We start from the raw sequence: 27,051 nt of genomic DNA on the forward strand, positions 1-27,051 counted from the left end.
TGCCTTTGATATCCAAAGAACTGCAAAGTCATTGTAAAATTAAATATATTAAATTCAATGAGAATTACATTTAATTGGTAAGCATATCAAAGGTTCTGGGCCAATTACGTGTTTGTTCATGATTCATATGACATATTCCAGGTCTATGAAGCTTGTTTCCAGTATGACACATGAGCTATCATTAGCTAGCACTAATAGCATGCTATTGGTCTTTATAAAATGTAGTCCTTTTGTGCTGAGTGCTAGAACAAAATAGTTTATCAGCTAGGAAGGATGCATTGGAAAGCATGCAGTGCTTTTTATTTCTTGCAGAGTAAAAACCCACCAAAGCAAAGGTCAGGTCACTTTTTTGAAGACAGAGCCACTTTTTCTTCAAGGTTTCACCTACTGCCTGAAAAGAGTCATGATACTCGTATTAGTGCCTGCTGTTCATCCTCCACACACGAAACTGCAAAGCCCTGGGAGTGGCTGACACCAAATACAAAATCTGTCTCACCAGTTCAAAGTGGCCACACTACAATGGAGAGTATTAACCCAAAGGATACCTCTGTGCTGTTTTTAATGAGCAGACTTTGTTTATTTGCTAGGCATAGCAAGTGGTTTGATGCTACCTTTTTTTTTTTTTTTTTTTTTTTTTAATAAGTTAGATCTTTAACTTTCCTAAAAGACTGTGTGTAAGTCAAGTTGACATTTCTGGCTGCTCAGCCCGTGGTATGTAAAACAGTTTGAAACTAGGAGTTGTTAGCAATTTCCTGGATACCAAAGAGAAAGCCAATGCAGTGGAATAGCTTGAATTGTCAGATTCTGCTGGAGAGATACACAGGGGAGCAATTCACGGGAAAATGGAGGTTTTTATTCTGTTGACTAGAAATTAATATTGTTGTCCAGTGTAAGGTAGGTAAACTTGAAAATTTTGGTCTCTCTTCACTGTAGTGAACACTACGTAGCTAATTCTTGCTTATGAAGCAATTAGGCAGAAGAATTGGAGAGAAATAAAACCAGTTTTTCTATGTTCAGGATAACCTTGCTACTGTTGTGAGCTGCAGCTGAAATAAAAACCTCTAGCACATTCATTCCAATAAAAGTTGAAGAATTATTATTTTTTTAAGGTGCTATTAACTTGGCCTCCTTCGATACTAAGTGTTGTTTCCTAGCAAGCCAAAGTGCAATATAAATTTACCTGGTGCAGCAGTTTATTGCTCAAACCCTGTAATTCTGTAACAGCTAATTTTGCACTTGCCAGGACTTAAAAATGAACAGTTTTTTGGTAGTGGAGATTTGCAAGTTAAGTTACTTTCCCATGTAAGACACAGTTTAACAATTTAGTAAATAAATTTCATCATTCCCTATTGATTTGCAATATAGAAATGGACACGATTGTGATGTAGAACATGACAACCCATGTACAAATCATGACAAATATGAATCGATGAAGGAAAAAATATATTATTTGTTTTAATGGAACATACTGCTTAAGAAAAGCTGAGAAATGTGCCAGTATTTCATTATTTGATACTTTATTAAAATGCAACAATTCCTTCAGGTAATGTCTCCAAAGCAAAATAAGGAGTAGAGTTCAGAGTATTCCCCTGAGGCTAAATATTTATAATAGCATTGGGTTCAAACCTGAATCACAATTTCTCTAGGCTTATCCTTTGGGATCAGATAATGGATAGAAATAGACATTTCCATAGGAGTATGCTGATTTAGCAGGATTTTGTAAAGAAATATTTTTTCTTCTGCTGCTGTTTCTGAATAGTTCCAAATTAAATTTTGTACAAGTCACACTATTTAGATGTGGTACTTAGTAATGAATATTTAATTAAATTACTGTAAGAGCATATTAATTTAAATTTCTAGGGCAGCATGAAGTTTTTTTTTTTTTAATAAGTGATGTCTATACCTTTGTGACCATGCTCATGGAGGATAAAGCTTTAAGTACTTGGGATCAGCTGATCACCTTCAGGTCCTGATGGGTGGATCAGAACTAACACATGGTCAGGCTTGAAACATTACTATTTAGTGCAATACTATATAATTCTGTCATTATTTTCTTCATTACAGTGATTTGCAAATTTGTTCTTGCATATGAAAAGCCAACAGCCAGTGCTTTGTAAATGTTTAACATTTTGACAACAGTATTTAAACTATAATGATTAATTGCAGAAATTCTTTGTTGTCATCTATGCAATAAAAGGATTTTATCTACAACCATTTCATAATTAGAAGTCTGCTTGTGACAAATATTTAAGGCACTTGAGTCCCAAATTCACTTTTCAGGCATATTTATTGCACCTATTTTTGTGAGAAAGTGAGCAGAAAGAAAATTGAGGGATCAGATTTTTCTTTTTTTTTTCATATGTGTACATGGAGAAGTATTCCATCTTTGCACAGACCTGTGCTCTTCCATTTATTTTCCAAAGATCCTACCAAGCTGTTTCAGTTTTTATTGACACACTGCAATGCATTGCTGTTCACAGAGCTGTGGGAAATCATCTCAACATGGGCATGTTTAAACTTAAGCTTCTATAAAATAGAAATTTTAAGACAGCTTTCCTCGTAAAGGAATTTGATAGATAAAAAGGTGGTGTTCAGCCAGTGCTAGTACAGCTATGACAGGATTAGTGGTTTCATGGGCATCTCTCTTTCTAGTTGAGGAGAAGCAGAGTCACACCTCACTGCATTTATGAGTGTAATGCCAAAAAAGTGGCCAGTTGTCCTGAACTTTCCCACTGGGCTATTTAATTGATGTATTTAAAAACAAAATAACTACAAACCCACCAGTTCAGGATATCTCAAAGTACCGATCTGCTCTTTAAATATCTTTAATAGGTTGAGAGGGGCTTTGTAAAACAGACTTCATGAATGATGCATTAGTGAGAGCTCTGAGTTTTAGTAGCTGTTGTCCTCCTGTGTTGGGAGGAAGAACAGGGAGAGCTGCTGAACATGTTGAATTTGGGAGCCTTGGCTGCTTTCCAGATCCCCCAGCAGCTGATGTATTAGAGTACCAGCTAAGCAGCCTATTCAAAATGGCTTTATGCTCCACATATCATCCTGGTTTGTGCAATTTAAAAATAAAAATGAAGGGGAAAACTTGCTTTTATTTTTTTTAAATTATGCAGTGCTAAGATTTTTACCTCTCAAAATGAGCACACACAGCTATGCAATGGTGCCATGGGAGTTCCAGCATCCACAATACAACTGTGAGCTCTTGATTTACATAGGATCTGTTTATTACTTCACATTTTTCCTTGTCAGGGCTTTTACATTCATGTTTTCTGCATATGTCTTTCTCCTCATCTATGCTTTTCTAGTTTTTTTCTAGTGGTGTTATATCTTGCATTTTATATATAATTAAAAATACGAGAAACCACATGGTGAGGCAGTTTTATGAACCAGTACAAGATTGTTATTTAAACAGAAAATTCTCTTTCATAAAAGCTGTTGGTAGCTTTTTATTATGAGCCTAGTAAAGTCAGGTATACATCTAAGATAAATGGGAACACAATTCCTTTAGGCAGTGCCCAACTGACCGTGGTGAGGAAACATGAACAAGCTCTCAGTCCTGAACTGGAAGAAGAATCACCAGGGTAGATTAGCTTTCAGAACCTGAGCTGAGCTACTATTTTGATATTGTATTTGCATCCTTTGGAACCTCTTACCAATCTCTCTGTTAGTGGTGATCCAAACTCTTTTGACTAACAACCTTTAGGAGTTCATTCTCACAGGATTATGTTGAAATACAGAATTGGCTACACAGAAGGAAGCAGCTATAGGAATGCTTGCCCAAGAAGTAATTTACAGTAAACCTGATAAATCCATATTGGCTCAGTGTTCAACTCCTCTTTCATTCCTTTCCCCTTTTTTTCATTCTTATGCTGATGGAATAACAGATTTCAGTATTAATACAGGAAGACTTTACTGCATACAAGAAAAATGGCAAAGTAAGAGACAAAAGCTGATAAAAGGCAATCAGCATAAATATTCACATTTACCCACACTGGTTTGTATCTTATATCCATTTAAATGTCGATAGGGTGGTTAAATTGCATTCCAGTTTGAGAAGCATTTGCATTGAAATGGCACTGTAAGGTTTTCTGTTTATTGACTCTCAGTAAATGTTGCACCACGTGTGCTCCCTTGAGGAGCTGTCTCAGTCTGAAGCCTATAGATTAATCTCAAAAGCCAAGTAGGACAGCTTCCAGAGCATCTCTGGCCAAAGCTCTGCAAGACCCATTTTGCACTCAAGAATGTGTGTAAAATTACTGTACTTAACACATTTGAATGCAAATTATTACTGGAAATGAATAAATAGTTCTGTCAAGTCTAACTCAGTCTCTATAAGCTAGTATGATTCATGCAGGCTAATAAGAGGAGGAGGATGTGAAATAAGTTTTTTTCCTCTCTTAAGTCAAAAAGTTTTATTTGGAGTATACAGAAGGAGTGCATAATATGAGCAAGATAAAAACTCTCTATAATGTTGGAACAATAATGATGATTTAACTGCACATAGTAAATCCAGCCTGGAATATAGAGCAGGGTTAGTAAGAAGAAGGAGGTCTGGGACAGAACTAACTACTTAGAGGTTGTTTAAGGTTCAGATCCTTTTATGAACAAGTTATATAATATATCTCCTTGTGATAGAAGGCTTGGATGAGACATTTTGCAGTCCTTTCTTCTTGCAATTGTCATCTTTTAATAAGACCATTGTGAATATGTAGAAATTATTTTTTAGCACTTCTTAGATTAACTTCTTAATAATTTGGAATTGCATTACCAAAGGGGCGAGTCCTTTGACTGCACAATGGTATATGACTTGAAAAATCTTAGGGAGTAGCTGCATAGCTTCTTTCATATTTGCTAAGTCTGTGTCAAGGAACTTTATGAAATCACTGGATTTAGCAACTGGCAATTTTAAATTTGTTTGGTAGTCTTCAGCAGAGAATTAATACTGAAGTATTTTCTCTCCCATAATTTGAGTTCCTTTTATGTTGACTTCATTATCGTGAGCCCAAATCATAACATACACATAGCAGCAGAATTACTTGCTATTAGTTGCTATATTGCCATGATAATGCATATGCTGAATCACAATAAGGGATTCCTCTGGAACTAGTTTGAGTGAAATTCCAGGAGATCAGATCACTTTCAAAATAAACAATTGGTGACTAATGTGCTGTCTGTTGTTTAAATGCATGTTTACTGCACACATGATGTGTAAATGATGGATTTTGCTCCCTCATTTCCTCCCAGCACATGATGTATTGTTCCTTGAAGTGGTAGGGGTTCCTCACCTCCTGCTACACTGTTTTGATGGTTTTGTTTAATGAAATGTTCAGAGAACTCAGACTGAGCCTGCAGTCTGTTTAGGTAAAGCAATGAAATAAACTGAGAGGTGGTGGTATTTTATGTGGAAAAATCAGTGGCTCATCAGTGAGCAGGAATACAGGATAGTCTTTGCAGGAAATGCAGAATATCAAACGTTGCTCTGAGTTAACTGGAACAGGAAAGCTGTTGCAAGGCAGCTGTTTCTGAGCCTGTCATATAAAAACTGTTTTATAGGTGCAGCAAGAGGGGAACCTGCAGTGAAATTAACAGCTGTTCTTATTTAACCTCAGATAATGGCTTGAGATACAATGCTTGTAGCAATTTAACTTTTTGCATGCTTGTCACAAATGTTTATAGATGTTGGGAATTTTGCTTTTGACAGTTTTGCTTGGATCTGCTTTTGTATTATCTTTGCCTTTAACTCTGTCGCTGTGAGGGATGTTTCTGTACTCTAAACTGTGCTGTCCTAAAAGTCAAAATACTCATTTATTGATATTAGTATAGCTAAGGCAGTGTTGACCACAGCAAAATGTGGAGTGCCCCATATTTTTCTTAGTGGAGAATTTTTCTAGATTGGGCAGAGACTCGTCAGACGTTTACAATAAGAAAAAGAAAGGCAAAGAAATAAATGTAATTTAAAAGAAAGAAATCCCTTACAGAATTAGAGGAAGGCTGTGAATGCATAGTAATCTGATCATACCCTATAAATACAATTCTGTAAGAGTTTTAAGATCATTTTAAATTCCTGAAACTGTGGTTTTCTGCACAGAAAGGAACTGGCACGCCTGTAAAGAATACAATGGAAATTTTTATCAAAACTGTTGGAGGGACATAACAGTTGCCTGTTGTTTCCTCTGGGTTTTATATTACCAGATTAAGAGTCCAGTTTGCTTATTTTCATGGTAAAGATGATCTTTTAATGAAAGTCCTTAAGGAAGATACTGTTTAGCAAAGGTGGAATTATATTGAATGAGGGTGACTGTTCAGATGACCTATTATTTCAGAATCAGAAAAAATTCTGCAAACTGTTTTGAAAAAAAAGATTTGTATTTAAATAAATGAATTGGTATTACTAGGTACCTAATCTCAGAACCATTTAAAAATTGTATTAGTTCTTAAATTACTTATTTTGATTGTTCTGGTTTTGCTTATGAAGGATGACAGCTTGGGCACTGAAGACAGTTTGTAATACATTGTCACCACTATTAACTCTTATTGAAGATTAGGATGAAAATCCCAGGATTTGAGTTCTGTAAACATGGGGTAAACATTATGTGATCAAAATTCATGTCATCAGTTTAATGTTTTCACAGAGATACTTTCATGGTTTGTGTATAACCATACAAGATTTAATTCTGTTTAGGATTTTTGTTTTTCTTTGGCTCACTTGTTAAACACCTTGCTCAAGGGCTATTAAATACAATGAAAGTTTTTATAACCATGATATGTTAAAATATATTTAATCCCGACATAACAATATATATGATTCTACCATGTAAAAGGATAGAAAGATGGTGAGGCAGAGAATTAACAGAACAAAGTGGCAAAAGGTAGATGGAGGTTTGTGATCTGGGTTTGTTTTGAAGCACATTGATGTTACTTTCTAATAATCTGTGATTAGACCTGGACATGTTAAATAATGAAAACCTGTCATACAGGATAGCAGGTTTGAAAACAAGAGATCAGAATACTTCATGATTGAAAAATATTTTTAGGACTTATTTTCTTGACCTACATGAGTTCTCTCCAGCCACTGTTCTAAATGCTGCCAGGATAAATTTAGCCCTTCCTGAAATACAAACATTTGATTCCCACCATAATATAAATACTCGATACCCTTGAATTTATTTTATATATACATATATTTTGCTACAGCCTTACGATTTGAGTCCTTTCTAGAGGGAATGGTGTCAAAGTAGAACTCTTTTAGCACTTTGGTCATAAATGGTCTTTATGCTGTATGCTTGACCCAAAATTCATTCTAAGTCTCTAGTGCTGCATGTTCTTTGCAACAAAGGGCTCAGAATCTGGGTGTACTTACCTCTAGAATAAAACTCTATTTTTAACCTGTATAGTAGTGTGTGTTTATCCCCTTATTTTTATTCCCTAAAAAGAGTAGATTGTCACTTATCAGACAATGGCAATAGATGAGGAATTGGAATAACAGTGTGGCTGCAAAATAACTTCATGTCCCTGACCTAGATGTGGCCTCTGCATGCCCTTTCAGCTTCAGAATGAGCTCATCTGAAGTACTAAAGTATGTTAATGCTACTTTTGCAGCATTAACAGCATCATATAAAAGCAGCATTAGCAGCATCATATAAACCCATTTAGAGAGGATTATGCTACTGTCCCTTCATTTACACAGTTTGGAAACCTTCAGGGAGAAATTCTTCAAATTGAGGTATTATGACTGTGCTCTTAAAAATGTTCCTAATTCTCTGACATGTACTGTTAGCATGGAGAATGGACTTGTCTGCTCTAATATTGCAAATACATTGTAATTACAAACATGAAAATGAAATATAGAAGTCGGTGCATTAGTAGATAATTACTTCTAGACCTAAACAGAAATTCAGCTACTTTGGACAACTAAAACTCATTCTTAGCAAAGAATCATAGAATGATTGGAGTTGAAAGGGATCTTAAAGATCATCTAGTTCCAATGCCCTGCCATGGACAGAGACATCTTCCCCTAGGCCAGGCTGCTCAGAGTCCCATCTGACCTGCTCTTCTATCTTTACTGTTTTAGCTAATTTTGTAGCATAATGGGCCAAGTCAGTTACATTTGTATAAACCTGCTCTTTTGTGTATATTTGCTAGTATTCTATACTCTTTTTTGCTTAAGCGGATTTAATTTCATTTTTATATAAATGACAGTGATTAGCACTTGGCCTGTTCTGCAAGGAGCTGAAATTTTCTATTTCTGATAGCCATCTCTATTTCTGATAGCCAGCACATCAGTAATATCAGATATTCTCTGTACTCTTTTGTTGAATAGGCATTCACCCTCTCCTCCAGAAATTTCTTTTACGTGTTTTACTTATTTTTGCATACTTACAAAGTAAAAAGCATCTATTAAAGAAAAAAAAGAAAATTATGTACTTATTCACTCACTTTATACACACTTTTTAAAAGTATGTATTAGCAGTGTATAATGTTTATAAAGTGCAGTATGTTTTGCAGCCCACTGGTGCTTAGGCTGGCAGGTTCCTCATTAGGGAAGCAAGTTCTCTGTGTTTGTTTCTGTAATTCAACAGTATCACAAAATCCAGTTGTTAACTATCAGCTTGAGGATGTCTGCAATGTAATTAAAAAGGTGATGAGTCCACACTTTTTCCAGCAGCTTAGTTTGGCTGGCAGTGTAGCAATTTTGTTTAATAAAAACTCTGTGGGTATCTACAGCATGATATCCGTGACCAAGTAGTAAAAGCAGCTGGTAACAGCAAATGGCTCTTACAGAGAAATTCTTAATTCTCAAAACATCTCAATTAAGATTTCATATGCAGCAAAATTGCTAAATCATCAGTTATATTTTCCAAGTAGCTTCCATTGTGATTACTCTCTTGGGATGGAAATGATAACTACTTGTATTTCAAAACCCCTTGGATGTACAGTTGTCCCAGTTAATGGATTGTGCCTATTCAGCTGGGATGTCAAATCTGCACCAGTCTGTCCTGTGAAGTTAAAGCTAAACTAAATGTCCCCCACCCTCCAGGGTGCAGTAACCTAAGGCTGTGGAGGTTAAGCAGCCTGACAATAGCATGACAGCTACTGTCAGAAATATTTCTCCTCAGAGGTTCCATAAAAAAGTAAATCTGTCTCAACTGTGCAGTGCAGTGCTGTGCTCTGCTGGTGTCCCCTTCCACTAGAACACATCCATTTACCACAGACTATTCTTGAACATCCAGATTGATCTTGATCAAGTGGAAGAGCAGGGATGAGTTAACCATTTTCTGAAAGGCTTGTAGGCAGACTGAGTAAATGTACTTTTTATCAAAGAATTATACCTGAGGGAAAGGAGTGCAGCAGCTAACTCATATCTGCCCCTTGCACCAAGGAGTAGCCCAGGATGTGGCTGACAAACCCCTGGAGAGGAGTCAGGTATTTCTGGCACCCTGGGGTGGGTGAGGTTAGTGTTAGCCTGGGTGGAGAGAAAAAATTGTGGTCTCAGACATATGTATGTTTATCAAACATACAGACATATCAAATACGTTTATATGTATCTTGACTTTGCTTTCTACTTAGTGAGGAGAGCAACTGAGCCAGCTCAGGGAAAGAAAGGCTGGTTAGCTGTTGAAGTCCAGCACTAATTCACTGTCCTCTCTTGGTGTATTTAGGAGCAGAGAGTGGTCTTAGATAGCTTCTCCAGTGACAGTGCTATGACTGACTGAAATCAGTCTATCAGTCAGCACTCCAAATTTTGTATTCACTGAAACACTTTGCTGCTTCATTTCGCTCTGAAAATCTTGTAAATAAGGAAGTTTAATCCCAACTTCACTCTTTCCCATTAAGCGTGAGACACTTCATATTAATGAAACCCTAGTGAAATGATATGAAAGATGGCATTGTCAACTCAGATCATTAAAAATTACTTGTATAAATACACAAGCATATGCTTAGACTGGCAAGGACTGGAAGTTTTTTTCAGCCCAGATAGCATGAGCATAATTGAGGAACACAAGGAGCTGCCGCAGATGGTGATAGCAGTGAGAGGCCCAGTGACATGTGCTTCAACTCCAAGTTTGCTACAGGGGAGTTACTGAGGTAGGATAACACACCAGAGCAACTGCCAGCATCTCAGCCTCCAAGAGACGTGCTTATTAGCTAATTAGAGCTGCATATCCATAAAGAGAGTGAACAGATGAATTCCTTCCTATGGGGAGATGCTCAGGAGTCGGAAAGCGAAGTGAGAAACTCGTGTTTGTCCCGAGAGATGAGTGCCAGAGAGCATCCGGCGGAGGTGAGGGAATGAGCATCTCCAAGGGAGAGACAACCTGTGGTACTGGCATGGTGCAGCCCCTGCCTGCTCAGGGGGAGGAAGAATTACCTATGTCAATTGCCCAGCAGGATGGAAAACACCAGTGCTTCCCTGGAAGGGAGGATATTACCTGGGGCACAAGGTGGCCTTGTTTGAAACCCTGCCAAGCTGCTAGAAGAGCTCTACTCAGGGTGTCCACAGCAAGACCAGGATTTTTTTTCCCCTCCTGTTCACACCTTAACATGAAGTGCCTGTGGAGTCATTGGCAGACAAAAAAACCCCTCAAGCAGCTGATTCCTGGTCAGTGAAGTGGAAAGGATAGCTTAGAGCAATTTCCACACACTCCTGTCTGAATTGCACTGTCTACTCATCAGCTACACTTGAGTTTTTACACAGTTTGCTCATTCCATTAGTAAAGGTTTTTTTTTTTTGTTAGTAACAGTGGCAATGGTTGTAGGGAGTTTGGCTGCGGTAGACTGAGAAATTATTCTTGTATCTCAGTACATGAAAGACCATCTCTTTTCAAATGTCACTGTGTTATCCTGAAAGTGTTGAAAAAACACCCTTTCTTTTTCATAATCCTGTTCTCTGATAAATAGACGACTCACTCCTCATATACCTGCTGAGGCTGTTTCTCTTTTCTCCAAAAAGGGTTTTTTGGGGTTTTTTTGTGTTGGTGTTTTTGTCAAATGCTGACCTTTTATTTCTCTATTGTCCGTGACAATATAGTTTAACTGTGTATTACTTCCATTTAAAGGCTTTAAAATCTATTTTTTGCACTCTGTAAATATCCTGACATTACCAAAAGCTGTGAGATTTTTAGAAATTTTCTTACAGATCTGCTTGTAAATGTAAAAATATGCACATTCCATACACAAAGATAGCTGGAAATCAATTGTTAATTAAAACAATTGTCTTCTGTGCAAATGTGAGCTTTTTGACAGTAAATGTAGACAAGAGACACACAGAATGAGTGCAGCAAGTGCTCGTCTTTTGTGACTAATTTGAAATTTCAGTCTGAATTTTCCTGGTTTATTTGTGAACCAAAGGCTCTGTGCACAATTGGTTTTCTGTGCACAAGAGAAGGATTAAGAACAAAAGATTGTCTTTTGTTTGTCTTGTAGTTCCTAATTTAGAACTCCTGTTACCAAGCATGACTTGTTTATGACTATATCAAGTTAGCCATTTACCTCTAATGAGAGGTATTACAGATATCACCAGATCAGCAAATTATAGATGACATTTTAAATTGTTACAAATACTATGGGAGCCAAGAGCAGGAGGGCTTTCTTACCAAGGTTTTTTTGTACCATGAAGAAAGTGGCTTTATATTTCTGGGCTGTGTGATACCATGTGATATAGTAATTCTTAGTAATTCCTAGCTTTTGAGGTTGTGATATGCCTTGTGCTCACCTTACATGACCTCACATATAGCAGATATAAAAAGTATTCCTTTGTTTTGTACGTCACTTGTATCCTGCAGGGAATATCCTCTAAGACATATGCATATATATAATTTTGGTGGAATTTATATTATTCTGCTTGTGAAGTGCTCTAGTGCTGCTCTTAAGTCACAGGAGCATCTTTGCTGACTCTCTGACCTTTCAGCTTGGAGAAAACCAAGACTGAGAGACTGATTTTCTCCCTCCACCTTCCTCATGAGATACATCCCCAAAAACCACTCTGCTGTTCACATCAACGTGTCAGCACTTCACTTCTCCATCGGGAGTAGATGGTGCTGAATACTCCCACAGGCAGGGATTTCAGCAGCCTGGAGAAAGGATCTCAACTGATCTGGAGGGGAAGGTTTTATTTTGGGAAACTGCTACCTCCCTTCTCATGGGTTCACACTTCAGGGCAGGTGTGATGTTGCACTGAGAGCATTTCATGAATTTTCAGTTTGCATCTCCCTTCAGTGTCCTTAGGATTCTCTGCTGGACATCCTCTTTGTTTTTGCTGCTACTTTTCTACTCCCTATAGTGCAGCCCAAAAGGCAGCAGAGCACATGCTGTCACAATAGTGTTCTATTGAATGCAGTAGTTGAAACTCCAGATAAGCACTTGCTGTCTGCCTCAAGTATGATTTCTATAAATTCTCCTAGGAAATAATCTATAAAATAGCAATGAAGGTGAGTTTTTTATTCTTAATTTTACTTTGCAATAAATCTATCAACACTTGAAATTCATCCTCTGAGAATTACATGTTCAGTGAGTCAGAAATGCTGTTACAGAACCAAAATGAGATATCTCTGCTTCACTTTGTGACTTCCAGGAGGTTTGCCCTGATGTGTATTGCCCTCTGTTCTGTTTTTTATGCAGAATATCATACCTAAAAACAATAGGTACTGTTTGTACAGTGGGATGGGGAATATTCCCTAATGAAACTGCTGAGTTGGAATTACACTGTGGACCAATAAATCACAGCTGTGGCCTCTAAGGGACACACATCCTGTTGCAGTAGCTATTGTACAGTGTTGACATTTCTCCTACCATGTTTATATATCGATTTAATATCATTATTTAGAAAAATAGACAAGAATGGTCTGGAATAATGATCATCTTACAAGATTATCTGAATAAAGCAGTGTTGAAACAGATTTAGCACGAGAACTGCTGGAACTTCTGCTTATTTGGCACCAGCACAAGTGTAAATACTACAACAATACCCTAGTAAATGTTCCTGTCCAGACTGCATCTGCCTGTTCTGGCATGTGAGTCTTTGGCTCATTGGCTGACTGGAAAAATCACAGTGAAAAATTCTTATTTCTTTGACCCATAACTGAAGTGACTATCTATGCAAGGCAAAATTATGAAAGTAGTTAGCTTTGAATCAAATGGGGTGATTTACTAAGTCCAAGTCTTCTTGTTACAATTGTGACAGAAAAATAGCTCAGAAAGAAATCAGTCACTGAGCACCTGGAACTGATATCTCAAAATATTTTCCAGAGAAGACTGTCACCAAAACCTGGGGATGCTATAAACCTAATATGTGCTATATTTTTCCTGAAAAATCTATGTGCATTGAATGTTTATTAAAATTGCATGCAACTGTCAGTCATGCTGGACAATCCCTCTCAGTGAAAAGAAATATGGATATTTAAAACCAACCTGTACATGTTCAACCAAAAGGATTTGGTTTTCTGGCTTTCTTTTTAACAATGCTGCTTCAGTGTTTGCTGCATTAGACTCATCCTTTGTTGGTCTTGCTGCTTCCATGGATGAATTCCAAAGGACAAAAATTGTATCTCCTTTCTCAGCTGTTCATTTTGTAAAAAATACCTAATGTTGGCAGCAAGTGGAATAAAACCAGCAGGACTAGAGGGATGTAAAGGAATTTCTGAATTTTATGGCAAGGTTCAGTGCTCGATGGGAAATCTTTGCAATGCAGTTGTCATCTCTACAGTAGAACAGAACAACTTTTGAGAGCTTGATGTTTTTCTCCCTGGGGTCCTGGTGGGGGATGGATGTGAGGAAACACTTCCATAGAGGAGTATTAACTTTTTAGAAGTTGTTCAGAATTGTGAAGGCCAGAGGCCAATATAGCAACATGCTGGCTAAGAGGATTCCAGTGTGAAAGACAAATTGAAAGAAATCAGGGAATGTGGCACAAAGAGTAATGAATAAGCACAACTGTCCCTCACCACTTTAAAGAGGAAGTATTTTTCCATAGCCTTTTATTTTTTAAACTGATTTTGGCTATTAATGTGAAATCAAAGATTAGACTGTTCTTGCAATAATTGTATCTGTATTCTTCTACTTCTTTGACATATAAAATGATTGAAATAGGAGTGAAGAGCCACAAGCATCACAGAGATGATTTGGCTCATCTAGAATGCTGGGAAATTATGCTGTAAAATAAACTATAGAAAAATAATACTGCTTTTCCTCAGAGAAATCCAGAACAGTAGCTTGGGGTTCTCTAACAGTTCAGTTATCAACTAACAATTATCAAAATGTCTAGAAGGCAGTTTAAAATACTACAGATTCTCCTGTCATGAGGATTTATTCTGCTGCCTATCTCCAGCTGGTACTGCTGCATTACAAGCCCCTGAGAACATGAGTATGGTGTGTTCTGTAAGTATTTCCTAAGCCTGAGTAATGCAATTACAAAACCAGAAACTGTACCCTGGATTGCAGTGGTAGTTGCATGTGACCCTCACATAAAGATAAAAGGTAGTTTAAGCTATAATAGTCTATTTTGACGATTTTGACTAAATCTCATACATTTAAACCCTAAATATAACACCCTGTCTGTAGCTAGGGATGTGACACAGGCCAGCCCTGTCCTCTGCTTCAGAGCATTAACCTGGAGGCATTTAGACAGCAGTTGTGGCTTGGCACTGTAAGAAGTTAAATGCTCCCAATCCCATTGCTCCTCCAGCTATAAGGGTTGCTCACTAAATCCCCTAAGCAGGAATTACATTTAGCAAAATAAGCCTTCCTTCTCTTGTTTTAATCGGTTGAGTTCCTGAATTAGTGGAAGCATTCAGAATCCATTAAAAATAAACATTGAAAAGCAGCCTGAAGTTTGTATTCACTCAGCTCAAGCCCATGTGTGACTGAAATTTCCAACCTGAGGCTTTTCTTGGTTCCTAGCAGCAAACGAAGCTCATAATTGTATTGTGAATGATGGGGAATTATGATAATGAAATATCTGGAATATTTAGGACTGGGAGAGCCTGGAGGAGCCTCAGTCAGTGTGCACAGCTGCAGCAAGCCAGAGCTCCTGGGTGGTAAATACTCCTTGTCAGTTGTTACTCATACAGGTTTAAAAAAAATCCAGAAGAGTTGTTGATGAATTTCACAATCCTATAATCAGTTTCACCACATCTCCTTGTTCCAAATACCATCAGGGATTAAGTATACTTAGAGAGAAGTACTTGTCTCCTGGTTTCGGGAGAATAGAGAGAGCTGTTGTGAACACTGCTGATGTCAGACAGAGGAAGAGAGAACAGAGATAATGGAAAATGTCAGAAGTAAAGAAAAGACTGATGAAATTGTCAGCCCTCGTGAAGTATGTCATGTCAGAGGTGTTTGGCATGACGAAGTGAGATAACAAGAACATACCAAACACTGAAAGTTTCTCTCTTGTACACTCACAGATCTGCAGCACAATTTTACTTTTTTTTTTGGCATGTTTATAGAATGGTTGGGGTTGGAAGGGACTTTAAGGATTATCTAGTTCCAACCCTTCTGCCATGGGCAGGGATGCCACCCACTAGATCAGGTTACCCAGGGCTCCACCCAACCTGGCCTTCAACACTTGCAAGGAGGGACATCCACAGCTTCTTGTGCAATTGCTTGTGCAATTTCTATTTCATCTCCTAGTCCGTGTGTTGTCTTTCTTAGTCTTTCTCATGTTATTTTTAATTGTATTTCTGTATTTTCAGGGAGGTAGATCTCCTCTGTTTGACAGTCTTATGAGACATATGCAAATATATGGAGTCATGCTCCACCAGGACCTTGTCACAAGGGAGGAGAGATGGTGTTTGTTCACAACCATCCAAGAATTAGAATGGTTAAAAGTGCCTTTGCAAGTTCTCCTATTAGCTCATTTTCAATAGAAGCTTTGCTGTGATTTGCTAAAGCTCTAAAGCATCCTGTGTCCAGTCTTTGGTGGTTTCTGGATTACAAATGAACCCAAACTTCCACTTCGAGACAGAAAGTTCAAATTGGTAGAAAACAGTGAAAACTGACTGTCCCAAACTCCAGAACTGTATTGCACAGATATGGCCTGCAGTAATCCTACAGCTCTGCATCTCCATGCACTGCACGTGGGAAAAAAATATTGTCTTCAGCTGCTGCCTGCAAAAGACTTTCTATTCTGAGGCATAACATTTCTCTGTAGGGATACATTAGCTGAATTTATACATATAGACTGTCAGAAGTCATAATCTAGAGAATTAAGCTTTTAAACATTTGTGAACTACCTTGTATAATGAACTTCTTATAATGCTTAAATTAGTGAAAAGACTCAGTGAAGTGAGACACTTAATTTTTGTAGACTGAAATCTCTTTAAAAGACCAGTTAGGAAGAAAATTCAGCATCTGCAGAAACACAAATATCAGAGTTTCAAAACTTCTAACTGTTGGATGACTGTATTTAAACACCATGCACACATTTGCAATAAATCACATCATGCTTTCCTAAATTTATTCAAGGATGTAAGTAGGTAGGAAGACTTCAACTGAAAAGTCACATTATTTGTAAAATTTTGCAGGATTCGTGCTGCCATGTTATTTTACCCACTTCATGTGTAAATACCAAACAGACAAGTTGCACAGGGCAAACTCTCCTCTTGAGACTAAAGGTCTACCACATAAACAGACATAGAAGTAAAAATTCCAATAAAAACTGGCATTGAATTATTAACCTCTGGAGTTCTAAGTCAGCCTCAAAAGTAGTCTGTGGAGGTTTAGTCTCTGCAATCCTCCTCTTACAGTAGATTTCTAGCTCTCGGCATGCAGTCTGGCAGCAGTCAGTGCACTGTGGCTGGGAGCAGCTGTTCATGATGGTATCCAGCAGCTGAAAAAAGCCCCACTGAGAATGCCAAAAACCAAAGTTTTAAAATCTACTCTAGAAACAACCCTCCACCCCTTCTTCCCCTAAAGGACAATTTACTGACAGAGATTAAAGTTCATTTTTGGGGACAAAAGCATAAACTAAAATGTAGGGGGATTTTTTTGCTTGTTTTTGGGTTGGTTTCCCCATCTCCTCCCCCTTTTTTTCTCCTATCTATATCTTTGCACCTTCTGAAACTAACCAGATGTCTTGGCACAGCAGACTGTGTGGCTCTTCAGCAGTACATATGTTTTAAATTCAGGAGCCTCTTTCAGAAAGACTGGGGTGTGATGGGATGTCTCCTGTGAATCTGCTACACCTGGAATGCCAGGTGCATCCTTCCTCCTAATTCTGTCTCTGTAATTTTTCAATATGCCTTTCTTGGAGCTGGCAGCTCTCAGGTGTCAGATATATCTTTGTCAGGAAAATGTGCTTTTGTTGCAGAGTCTTTTAGACCAGTTTTAAGTGTTTGTGATTCTATGTCCTCCTCTTGGAAAATGTAGGTGGACTTTGACATTCACATAGAGGCTGGAGAGGGGCTGAATTGTTGATGGGTGAATTGAAGTCAGTGTTGCTCATGAGTGTCTGCAGCCCCTGTGTGCACAAGTGACACTGAAAGCCTCCTGTGTGTTGTCCCCAAGCCACCCTGTCACCATCACATCTGCCCAGTGTGGATTCTGGGAACAGCTGGAGCCTTGTCTTCTCTATCCCCTTCCTGGAAGAGGTGAGTTAGGAAAACTCCAGCTACTCATGCAAGCACTAGGAGCACAAATAATCTGTTTTTACTGTCCTCTGGTCTAAACCCCCTTTGTGTAACTCTTACCTGCCTGCTGGCACTGTGATCAGGCACTGCAAGTGAGGGGCACCACAGCATGGGGCTGGAACTGAGTCATTGGAATTGTACTTATGAGACACCAGTGGCTCCTCTGACTTCCTCAGGAGCTTTCTTCAAAGGAGTTATTAACTCTGCTTTGCTCTTTGATGCCCAGATGCACGTAAAGAGTTTCTTCTTTTTCAAAGTGTTGTACTTGGTGTGGATCCACGGAAAATGCAGCTGAAGAGGTGGCCCAGACAGCTCTGCCAGGGTGCAGCCTTCCCCAGGGTTCCCTCTGAGAGTGCTTGTAGCTAATTTTATGAATATTGCTGATGGTGTAACAGCTACAGTTTGTAGGCAAAAATGACAAAAAATGTTGTGGTTAACTCAAGTGCTATATTCTGATCCTAATCTCTGTTTTGAATCTGGTTTAATTTATTTGCACTAGAAGGATTAGATGACCTTTACCAGATCTGTACCTGACTGTACCTGGCATTAGATCTTTGCATTATGTTTACTGGTTTCATAGCATTTAATTAGCAATGTGGCAGGGTACCTTCTTAACTACAGCAAAATTGTCTCAGTAAATGATGGAGCTATGGATTTATAAAAACCATTTTAAAAACCATTGCTTTTTATGTTGACTTGGCTGTATTTCTGTCATAAAAATAATTTTAAAGTAGTATTTTTTAATAGAGCACTAATAAAATCTGCAGGCAGCATCAGAAAGCCCATTGATCTCTTGTCAGCGGGTCCCACAATACTGGCTGATTATAATTTTCTTTTTATGTCAGAGAATATATTTCAGTGGAAGCACTTCAATCTTAAACCAACTTGAGAGTTTTAATTAAATGCCGTTTGCATTTGGCTGCTGCTGTCTGTGTGGGGAAGAGTGGGATGACACAACTTCTTGGTTCCTTTAGCTGTGCTGTGGTGTTACTGAATGAAGCTTCCTTTTGCCTACTGTAGGAAGGAAGACAAAGCAAAATACTTGTTCTTTTATTGTAGCTGCTCATTCCTGCTCTCTATGGTAAACGTGGGACTTGCAGGAAATCATTCCTGTTTAGGAAGGATAAGTATTGTTAGTGCTTATCCCAGGAGCCTGAATGCCTTTCCTACATACAGTCTATGATTAGATCAGCCACCAGATATCAAAATTACAAAGGTTGTCAATGCTTTTTTTCTCTTGTTATAAGTTCAGTTAATTTCTACGTCCTATGAAGAATATTATCATATGAGACTCTGTATAAGATTATCTTCTGTAGATTTATAGATTTATTTTGTGTGACATAAATACCTTCTTTGGTGGGGCTAAGGTGTTCGCACCAGGTGATCTCCAGAAGCCTTTTGCAAACAAAATCATTCCATGATTCTATTCCCTTATCATGAATTTAATCTTCGTAGCCTTTTAAGTGAAGAAGTTTCATATTTGAATAGCAGGCCCAAGGTGAGGGAGCAGAGCCACCCATGGTGTGAGTCACCCAGTACCTGGGGAGGAGCTCAGGGACAGTGTTTGCCAAGCTGTCCAAGGTTCCTGTGCTGCAGGTGCCATCTGGCAAATTACTTTCTTACAAACAGTGGGAGTATTTAATCTCCAGTGTGTCACACAAAGTATGTACTGCGTGATAATCCTGAAGACATTTGCTGCAGCACACTGGGTCCTGACTCAGGGAAAAGCAGCTGTGAAGGAATGTGAATGAGCTGGGAACATGAAAATTCTCAGACTGATAGAGTGAGTAATTACTTATCTGAAAGGGAAGAGTATGAAACCCCATTCCTTTTACTGAACTAGAATACCAAAACCGAGTCTGCTCAGCACAGGGAGGTGCAAATCCCATCAGGATGTCAGGTTTCCCCTCTCCTGCCACCCTCCTGCTCTGGTCAGGGCCCTTCTAGTCCAGAGCAGAATTAGGTCCCCAGTTCAGGAAAAGGAATGCTCTCTAATTGCAGACGTCATTGTCACTGCTAGATCAGCTCCTCTTCCTCTCTCTGTCATTTTGATTAATTTTTGCAAGGATGTTCTCCAGTGTCAAAGCTGATGATTTAAGATTAGCCTGGGTCAATGGAGCAAAAGTCTCTGACACTTTTTAAGATTGATGGGTAGGAGCAGTCCTCTGGTGCAGAGAAGACAGTGGCTCATTAGGGCATTTTCAGTGGAAAAAAAATGTTACATTCTGTGTTTGTTATACAAGGCAATAATTTTTAAAATTACAAACTGTTTGTTTCAGTATGAAGAGAAAATTACTCTGTTTAATAGTTGTTTTCTACTGATATTCTCATTAAAGGAAGGATATCACCCTCTGTTCTCTAAAGGGTAAAAAATGTCAGAATAATGAGGAATGTGCTGAACAATGGGACATTTTTGCTAGCAAGGTGCTAACTGGTGGAAATGTAAATGCCTGACCTTTAGATTTCTGTTGGGAGTTTTGAATGTGTGTCTTTGTTTTGAAAAGCGAAATTGTTACATGATTTTTGATGGAGTTGATGAACTATAATGGCTCTAGAGACTAAAGCCTGAAATCTGGCTGTGAAAATTAGACTGCTGAAGAAATACATTTGGTTTCTATGTTTTTTCAGAAGACTATAAACAAGAAATAATTATAAATTGTATTGGTCCCTCTCCAATAATTTCATTTTACTGATCTTTCAAAAGCTATATTAAAGCTTCAATTTTTTTCCACCCATCATTTAAACATTTAAAAGTGCAGGTACTCTGAATTCTTCCTCTAAAACAACTGAACCCTACAGAATTGCTAACTATGTTCAGGAGGATGATTCTACTGAAGATTATTGTCTCCTAGGAGATAATGATCATCTTAATTTTCACGCTTCTAGAAAATTCTTAGTATCTTACAGAATCACTGAACTAGGAAATTAATTTCTATTGCTTGTATGAGAACAATAATGTCTCCAGACTCACTGTTTTCAAGTAGCACTTTGAGTACTTATGTCTACATCAATTTGACTTTTTCACATGTAAAATTCTAACAAGAAAAATGGCCACACGGTTCCAATTCTTGATTTTCATCTCTTCCTGTGTTGTAGTTGATTTAGACCATAAATTCTTCGTGTTTCTGCACATCATTTAGTGTATGTTATCACAGAAATACTGTGACAGATCCACACTCACTGAATTTTCTTGCTGTTACAGGAAACTACCCATTTTCTGCATACATGGAGCAGCCAGGCTCTGTCTCTTCTCCTCAACATCATGTTCTTTCCACTCACATTAACAGTGAAATAGGCACTGCCCCCTATTTGGATCCTTGCTTGAAATCCATGATGAAGCATAACATAAAATTAACCAAATCTCAATGTTTGGCTGCAAATTTTGGATAATCTTCTGACTTAGCAGTGTTGACCACATAACCATTGAGATAAAATAAACCTTAAAAACAAAGAAAGCTTGCCTAAAAGGCTAAGAGCTTGGAGTGTAAACCTTTCTCTCTAGTGAGTATTTGATATAAATAATGAATCCTAAACTACTTTATAAATGGTGCCAGAGGTGGGTTGAGTATTCAGTCTGTCCTTCTTGAGAAGTCACATGTGAACAGTTCTTCATTCTCAGCTGCAGACTCTTTATTCAGAATTACTGAATGGATTCTCATGCAAACATATTTCAGTCTGCTGAAGAATTACCAATGTGATTCCAGTATTGAGCTCCTGTGTGATTTGTTACTTTCAGGATGTGGTGTTGGCTCTCTCTCCTCCGTGGCTGGATGAATGCAGCTCTAGCAAAGCCTTGAGAAATATTATCAGAGCTATAAACATTTTTAAAAACCTCATAAAGGAAGGCTGGCTGAGTAAGGGATCTTTACATATTCTATTCTGGGTTTCCTCAGCTGAACTTTGCTAGAGGCATTGTTACAAGGAGAAAATATCCTGTATAATATTTGATGTGGTGAAATTTAAAGCATATGTATGCGTATGCATTTCTGTGTCAGGACTTAAGCCTCAGGCATTGAGGACAATTCTTCAAGCCCTTCTGTTAAATCCATTAAGCATTAGCCTCTGCAGTGCTCTGTTAATCATCACCAAGTTTTGTAAGCTAAAGGTGATAAAACTTGAAGGAGGAAAGGGTTTGCCAAGCAAATAAATTTAATTCTGTGGATATAACTCACATTATAGTGCCACAGATATTGGTATTGTTCTGATGCTGTCTATGCTCAGACACTTTGGGTATGAATGCTACCTTATTTTGTCTTGGGACAAAATACAGGGAGTAGGGAAATAATATTTAATAGGATAAGATATGGTTGATGATGTTGCCAAAAACTGAGAGAAAGACATGTGCTAGGATGTACTTGATGAAATTTATGATTTACTGCAAGAAATTAATTCTCCTTGGCTTTGTATACTATTAATCTCTCCTTGAATTTATCTGCTTAGAAACTTTATGAAGCAATTTGTTTACTGATTTGCTTAATGCAAATTTCTACTGAGCTTTCAAGTTATTTCTTTCCTAAAGTGGTGCTGTACCTAAAGAGTGAGTAGGGCTCAGGCTTGGTGCAACTGTTTGCATATGAATACATGTACTCCTTTCATTTAAAAAGGGCAATTTTTTTCCCATTTCCAAGGATGGGGGCTTTTTTTCCAGCTACTTAAAACATTTTTGAGTATTTGCCATTGTACAACCTGTAGAAGCCTGAAATTTTACTGAAGCTGAATATTTTGGACAAATGATCTTTCCTTAAAGGCTTTCAGGATTGCTATTGTACACACAGCCAGGTTGTGTAGAATTTGCCTAAAACAAGTTATATTGGAAATCAGATATAGAAATGTTTTGAAGAAACTTAAAGAAAATAATGCATGTGTCCTCAATTCTTCACTCATTTTTTCCTAGGAAAGGTACTGAACTGTTTATAAACTGATTGTGAAGGAATTGCTGTATTGATTACTGAAATTTAGCAAACTCCACAATGTGATTTAGGTTGTGGATTGCATTGCAATGCAAGTGTTACTAGGTGGGTTTGCATTCAAACAATTCCTAGCAATCTATTAGAAAACTTCTCAGTCTTATTCCTGGGAAAGCTTTGAGTCAGAGAAGCTTTTGAGTTGCAGATGCATTAAAATTTTGAGCATTTTGAGAAAAATGTGCAGGCAAATGTTTCTGCTGATTTGAATTTGAGTGATGATTGACTACACATGCAGCTTTCAGGGGTGTGCTTCCATTTACAGGTGCAATGTCAGAAGCAGTGGTTTTCCTTTGGCAGGAAAATGAGATCCAGGTAACCCCACAGTAACAGGCTGCACCCTCCCCTTAGAAATGACAAAGTTATTTGCAGATGCTCCATGAAGCAATGCATTGTTTATTGCCTTCTGCTTTATGGTCCCTTTTATGTTCTTCCTGGTTTTCTGCTGAGAAAATGATGTTATTCCAGGACTTGTCATCTTACTGAAGACTATCCAGCCTATGTTATATGATTTGAAATAGAACTGGAAGTTAATAGTGTTGCCCAAGATGCAGAGACCATTTTCTGAGAAATTTAGCAGTGACAGGGCAAACTGTTTTCAAAGGTAAACCTAAGGAAACCTTCACTACAGAAGACCTGAAAAGTTCCACTTCAGAAATGTAGCCACCAAGCAAATGAGCAAATAAGATTGTTAAGAAGGTCTAGACATAAAGCTGCCAAGTAAGTATGATTTATTGCAGTACTTTGTTTCACTGATTTGAAAGATGTTTTTTATTTGGTGTGTTTTATATAATATCACTCACATATTTTTGTTTGAATAAATCAAGATGAACCCCAGCGAGATTTTTATTGCTCCTAAAGATGTTTTACGAGTGAGGTTATTCTTGTGATCACCTTTCTGTTACTTGTGGTTACTGCAGTGTGTGAATGCTTCACAAATATTTATCTTTGCATGATCTTACCAGCCCTGTCTGGACCCTGACAAGGACAGCATCAACCCTGCCTGCTTCAGCACACAAATGCTGGAAATCATGCTACCTGGGCTCTGGAAATCACACAAAGTGAATTTTAATGGTCTGCCCTGCACTATCTGACACCTTCTCTGGAGTCCAGAGCTGCCTGTTCAAACACAGACTTCTGAATTCACAGCACAGCCAAGAGGTGGAGGCACCCTGCATAAAGGTATTGAGATAAATATTTAAGTCTTTAGCAGCCTGCAATGACTCAGTGACTAGTTGCATCTTTGAAGCATCTGAATCGACCAAAGCTGTCAGGCTCCTCAGCATTATTTACTGCACTGCAAAACATTTTACCTTACGTTGCTTCTTCTGCCCCTATTTATTATATTTTTATGTTATTTTGGTTTTTATTTTGTGCACTTGGTAGGTGTATGTTTCATCCTGAGCATCAGGGAAAGAATTCTTGATTGTTACTACCTGTAATAATTCCACTGGCAACATCTTGCAATTTATACCCCTTTTTAGCTTGTATTTCCTTACTGATAGGTGAAGGCACAAAATAGGGGAGATTTTTTGACACTGTGCATCAACATTTCTGCTGGAGGAGGAAATACAGAGTATCCTAGAATTGGCCATGCAGTACTGTTTAAATACTGGAGGCTTTGACTGTCTTTGAACTTACAAATAGTTATAGAAAATGTTTTATTATCATACTTTAGTATCTAGAAACAGTGAAGCAACAATTTCCTGTATAAGTACTGTCTTCCTTGCAAGTGCAAAATGAAATTCTTTTATGCTGTGCCTGAGCATATCTGAAATAATTTTAAGTTACTGATTGATTTTCTCTTGCTTCCCGTAGGCTCTTTGGTTTAATAAATAGTTTGAGCATTGGAATGCAGAGCGACTGATTTTATCCTGTGATTAATCACATATATGACAGTTGAGGGATACTTCTGGCTTTTTTCCCCCATATTTTTTCACAGAAACCTCTCATTTATTCATAGCTGTCTCATAAATGACTACACAGTCGACTAGATGCTGTTTCTAGTATTCCTTCTTCCACAGTGTGGTAAAGCCAATAAATCCACTGATAATTACAGGGAGCTTCCTTTACGAATGTTTCTAAAATAATTCCATCGACAGCTGTTCCTCCACCCAGTGACAATTATTGACAATAATCCATCTGAAGTGCACATCTTCAATGCCCTTCACAGGGATCTGAAGAGACAGGGCAGTGCACGCCCTGGTTTGCAGGTAGAGCCTGGAGAAAAGAGGGATTGATTTTCTAAGGATCATGTAAGAGCATGGCAAAGCAGGGGTTTGAATATTTTTCTCCAGATCACAAGCTCACTTTCTAATCAATTAATTGTTCTTGCTCTCCTGGGTTAGTAGGTTGTAAATCATTTTCACTTGTAGACATGTGTGTTTTTCTAGTGGAGGTAGGAACCTTAACAGAGGGAATTTAGGGCTAACAACTGTGACATTGCTGTTGTTAACTGCATTTCTTGGTCTCTCTAGATATTACCCATGAATTGTTCTTCATTGCAAATTTTCCTTTTCTCTGGACCACAGGTAGGAAACCACTGGTGTGGGCTAAGAAGTAAAAGGGGTATTTTTGTCTCTGTTTTTTATTTTTCTACTGCTGCTGCCTGGATGGCTCTGTAGTCATTTGGACATCCTGGATTATTGCCCCTGGCCCTTGTGTTCCTTAGCAATAAATGGTTACTTAAACCCTTACTACCCTTATGGTAAATTTTAACTCCTTTATACAGTTTTTTATCTAAATTTGACCACTACTGCATGGCAAGAAATGAGGTCTTCTCCAGTAAATCATCTATCTTTGAGAGTAACTATCTGCCATCTGATCAGAAACAACTCAGCTTCCTGTAACTTCACACTTTCTCATCATTGCAGAATCATCCCACTGAAAACTGACAGAAGAATTTCGGGCAGTTTTAATTAGTCACAGAAAAAACTATCTTGAGATCTACTCAGATTGCATAATCTGGAGGTGTTCAACAGTCGCCTGTCTTGCACTCAAGAATTTCCACCAGTTCACCTCTTTAAAGTCTGTCCTTCACTTTCTTGCCCTTTGTACTCTCAGAGGTTTGTTTGGGCTGCACTTCCTGTCTGGAGCCACATGAACTCAGCACCAAGAAAGTGAAAAAACAAAGCTGACATCTGCTGCTTTTCTGCTCACCTTCCTCTGATTGCTCCTTCTGTCCCTCTCTTACTCCAGGCTGCAGCAGACTTGTGAACCAGACATGAGGCAGGAGGGCAGAGTTGGAGAAAATTAGCAGCAAGGAGATGTCCAAAGATAAAGTACAAACATAATTTCAGTCAAACCCAATTTGTCTGCTGCTTGTAACAAGAATGGATATATATAACCTGCATAACCTTCATATATCTTCAGTCATTTCCCTACAACTTAATTCTGAGAGGAATGATGTTTAAATCAATGTGATTAGGTTCAGCTCCTGGCTCTGCCGCAATCTTTTTGTGAAACTTTGCCCAGATTCTTATTGTTCCCATTTGTCACCACTAAATGGACAGTGGTAGCTATTTTCCCATTTGCAAAGTAAGAATAAAAATCTCAAAAGTGACAGTCTTTTTAGGAGCTGATGTTTTACTTAAAACATAATTCCCATTAGATTTTTCCCAATATTTTGGTTATCAAAAGATGCAGATAAGGCTCAGTGATATTTTAAAAGTTATCTACAAAACACTACACAGATTATCTACAAAGATTAGGTTGCTGATCCTAAAGAAAGTTGGGAAGCTAGCTGTTTGGTGATTCTGTGAATCTTTAGGCACTTAATGAAGTGGGACTAAGGCTCAGACAGAAATAAATTGCTTCAGCTGGAGGAAAACACTTCATGACTGCTCTTCTACCCCAGGAATCAATACTGGATGAACACTGTTAAACACCTTCATTAATGACCTGGCTGATGGGCCACGGGGAGCCCAGCAGGGCTGCAGACACTCAGTTGGGAGTGGCTGGGTCACCAAATGGTTGTGCTGCCAGTTAGAAGGATCTCAAGAAGCTGGAAAAATGGGATCCTGAGCTCACCAAAGGGAGCTGCATAGTCCTGCATCTGGTGAGGAACAACCCCTGCACCAGAACAGACTGTGAGGGGTCTGGCTAGAAAGGAGCTTGACAGAAAAGGGCCTGGGGGCTCCTGGTGGGCACCAAATTGAGTGAGTGCAGCAAAAGGCAGGGAACACGATGAAGAGAACTGGAGAATCCTAAATTTGAGGGATGCTTGAAGAGAGCACCAGAACAGGTTGCCTAGAGAGGCTGTGGACTCTCCATCCTTGGGGATATTCAAAATCCCAATGGACACTGTCCTTGCAACTTGCTTCAGTTAACTCTTCTCCTAGCAGAGAAGATCTACATAATCTCAAGAGAAGATCTACACAATCTAACTTCAGCACTTTTGTGATTCAGTGAAACTGATGAGGAATGGCTGAAGTAACTTAAATTGTTTTCTATCT

At 38.3% G+C, this 27,051-nt stretch overlaps 1 protein-coding gene across 11 annotated transcripts in view; it reads right to left on the reverse strand.

Moving 5' to 3' along the window:
• Nucleotides 1-27,051, reverse strand: part of PEX5L (peroxisomal biogenesis factor 5 like) — a 104,736-nt gene that overhangs the window by 40,649 nt on the left and 37,036 nt on the right. For 7 of the 11 annotated variants that reach the window (XM_085069091.1, XM_085069092.1, XM_085069100.1 and 4 more), the window contains one exon: nt 326-391. The exons of the other annotated variants lie outside the window; for them this stretch is intronic. In XM_085069091.1, coding sequence (XP_084925217.1) covers nt 326-391 — 66 coding nt within the window. The remainder of the gene's footprint in view (nt 1-325; nt 392-27,051) is intronic. 11 annotated transcript variants of the gene reach the window in all.

This window comes from Lichenostomus cassidix, chromosome 9 (genome assembly GCF_008360975.1).
Source record: "Lichenostomus cassidix isolate B80296 chromosome 9, HeHo_3.0, whole genome shotgun sequence".
Lineage (NCBI taxonomy): Eukaryota > Metazoa > Chordata > Aves > Passeriformes > Meliphagidae > Lichenostomus > Lichenostomus cassidix.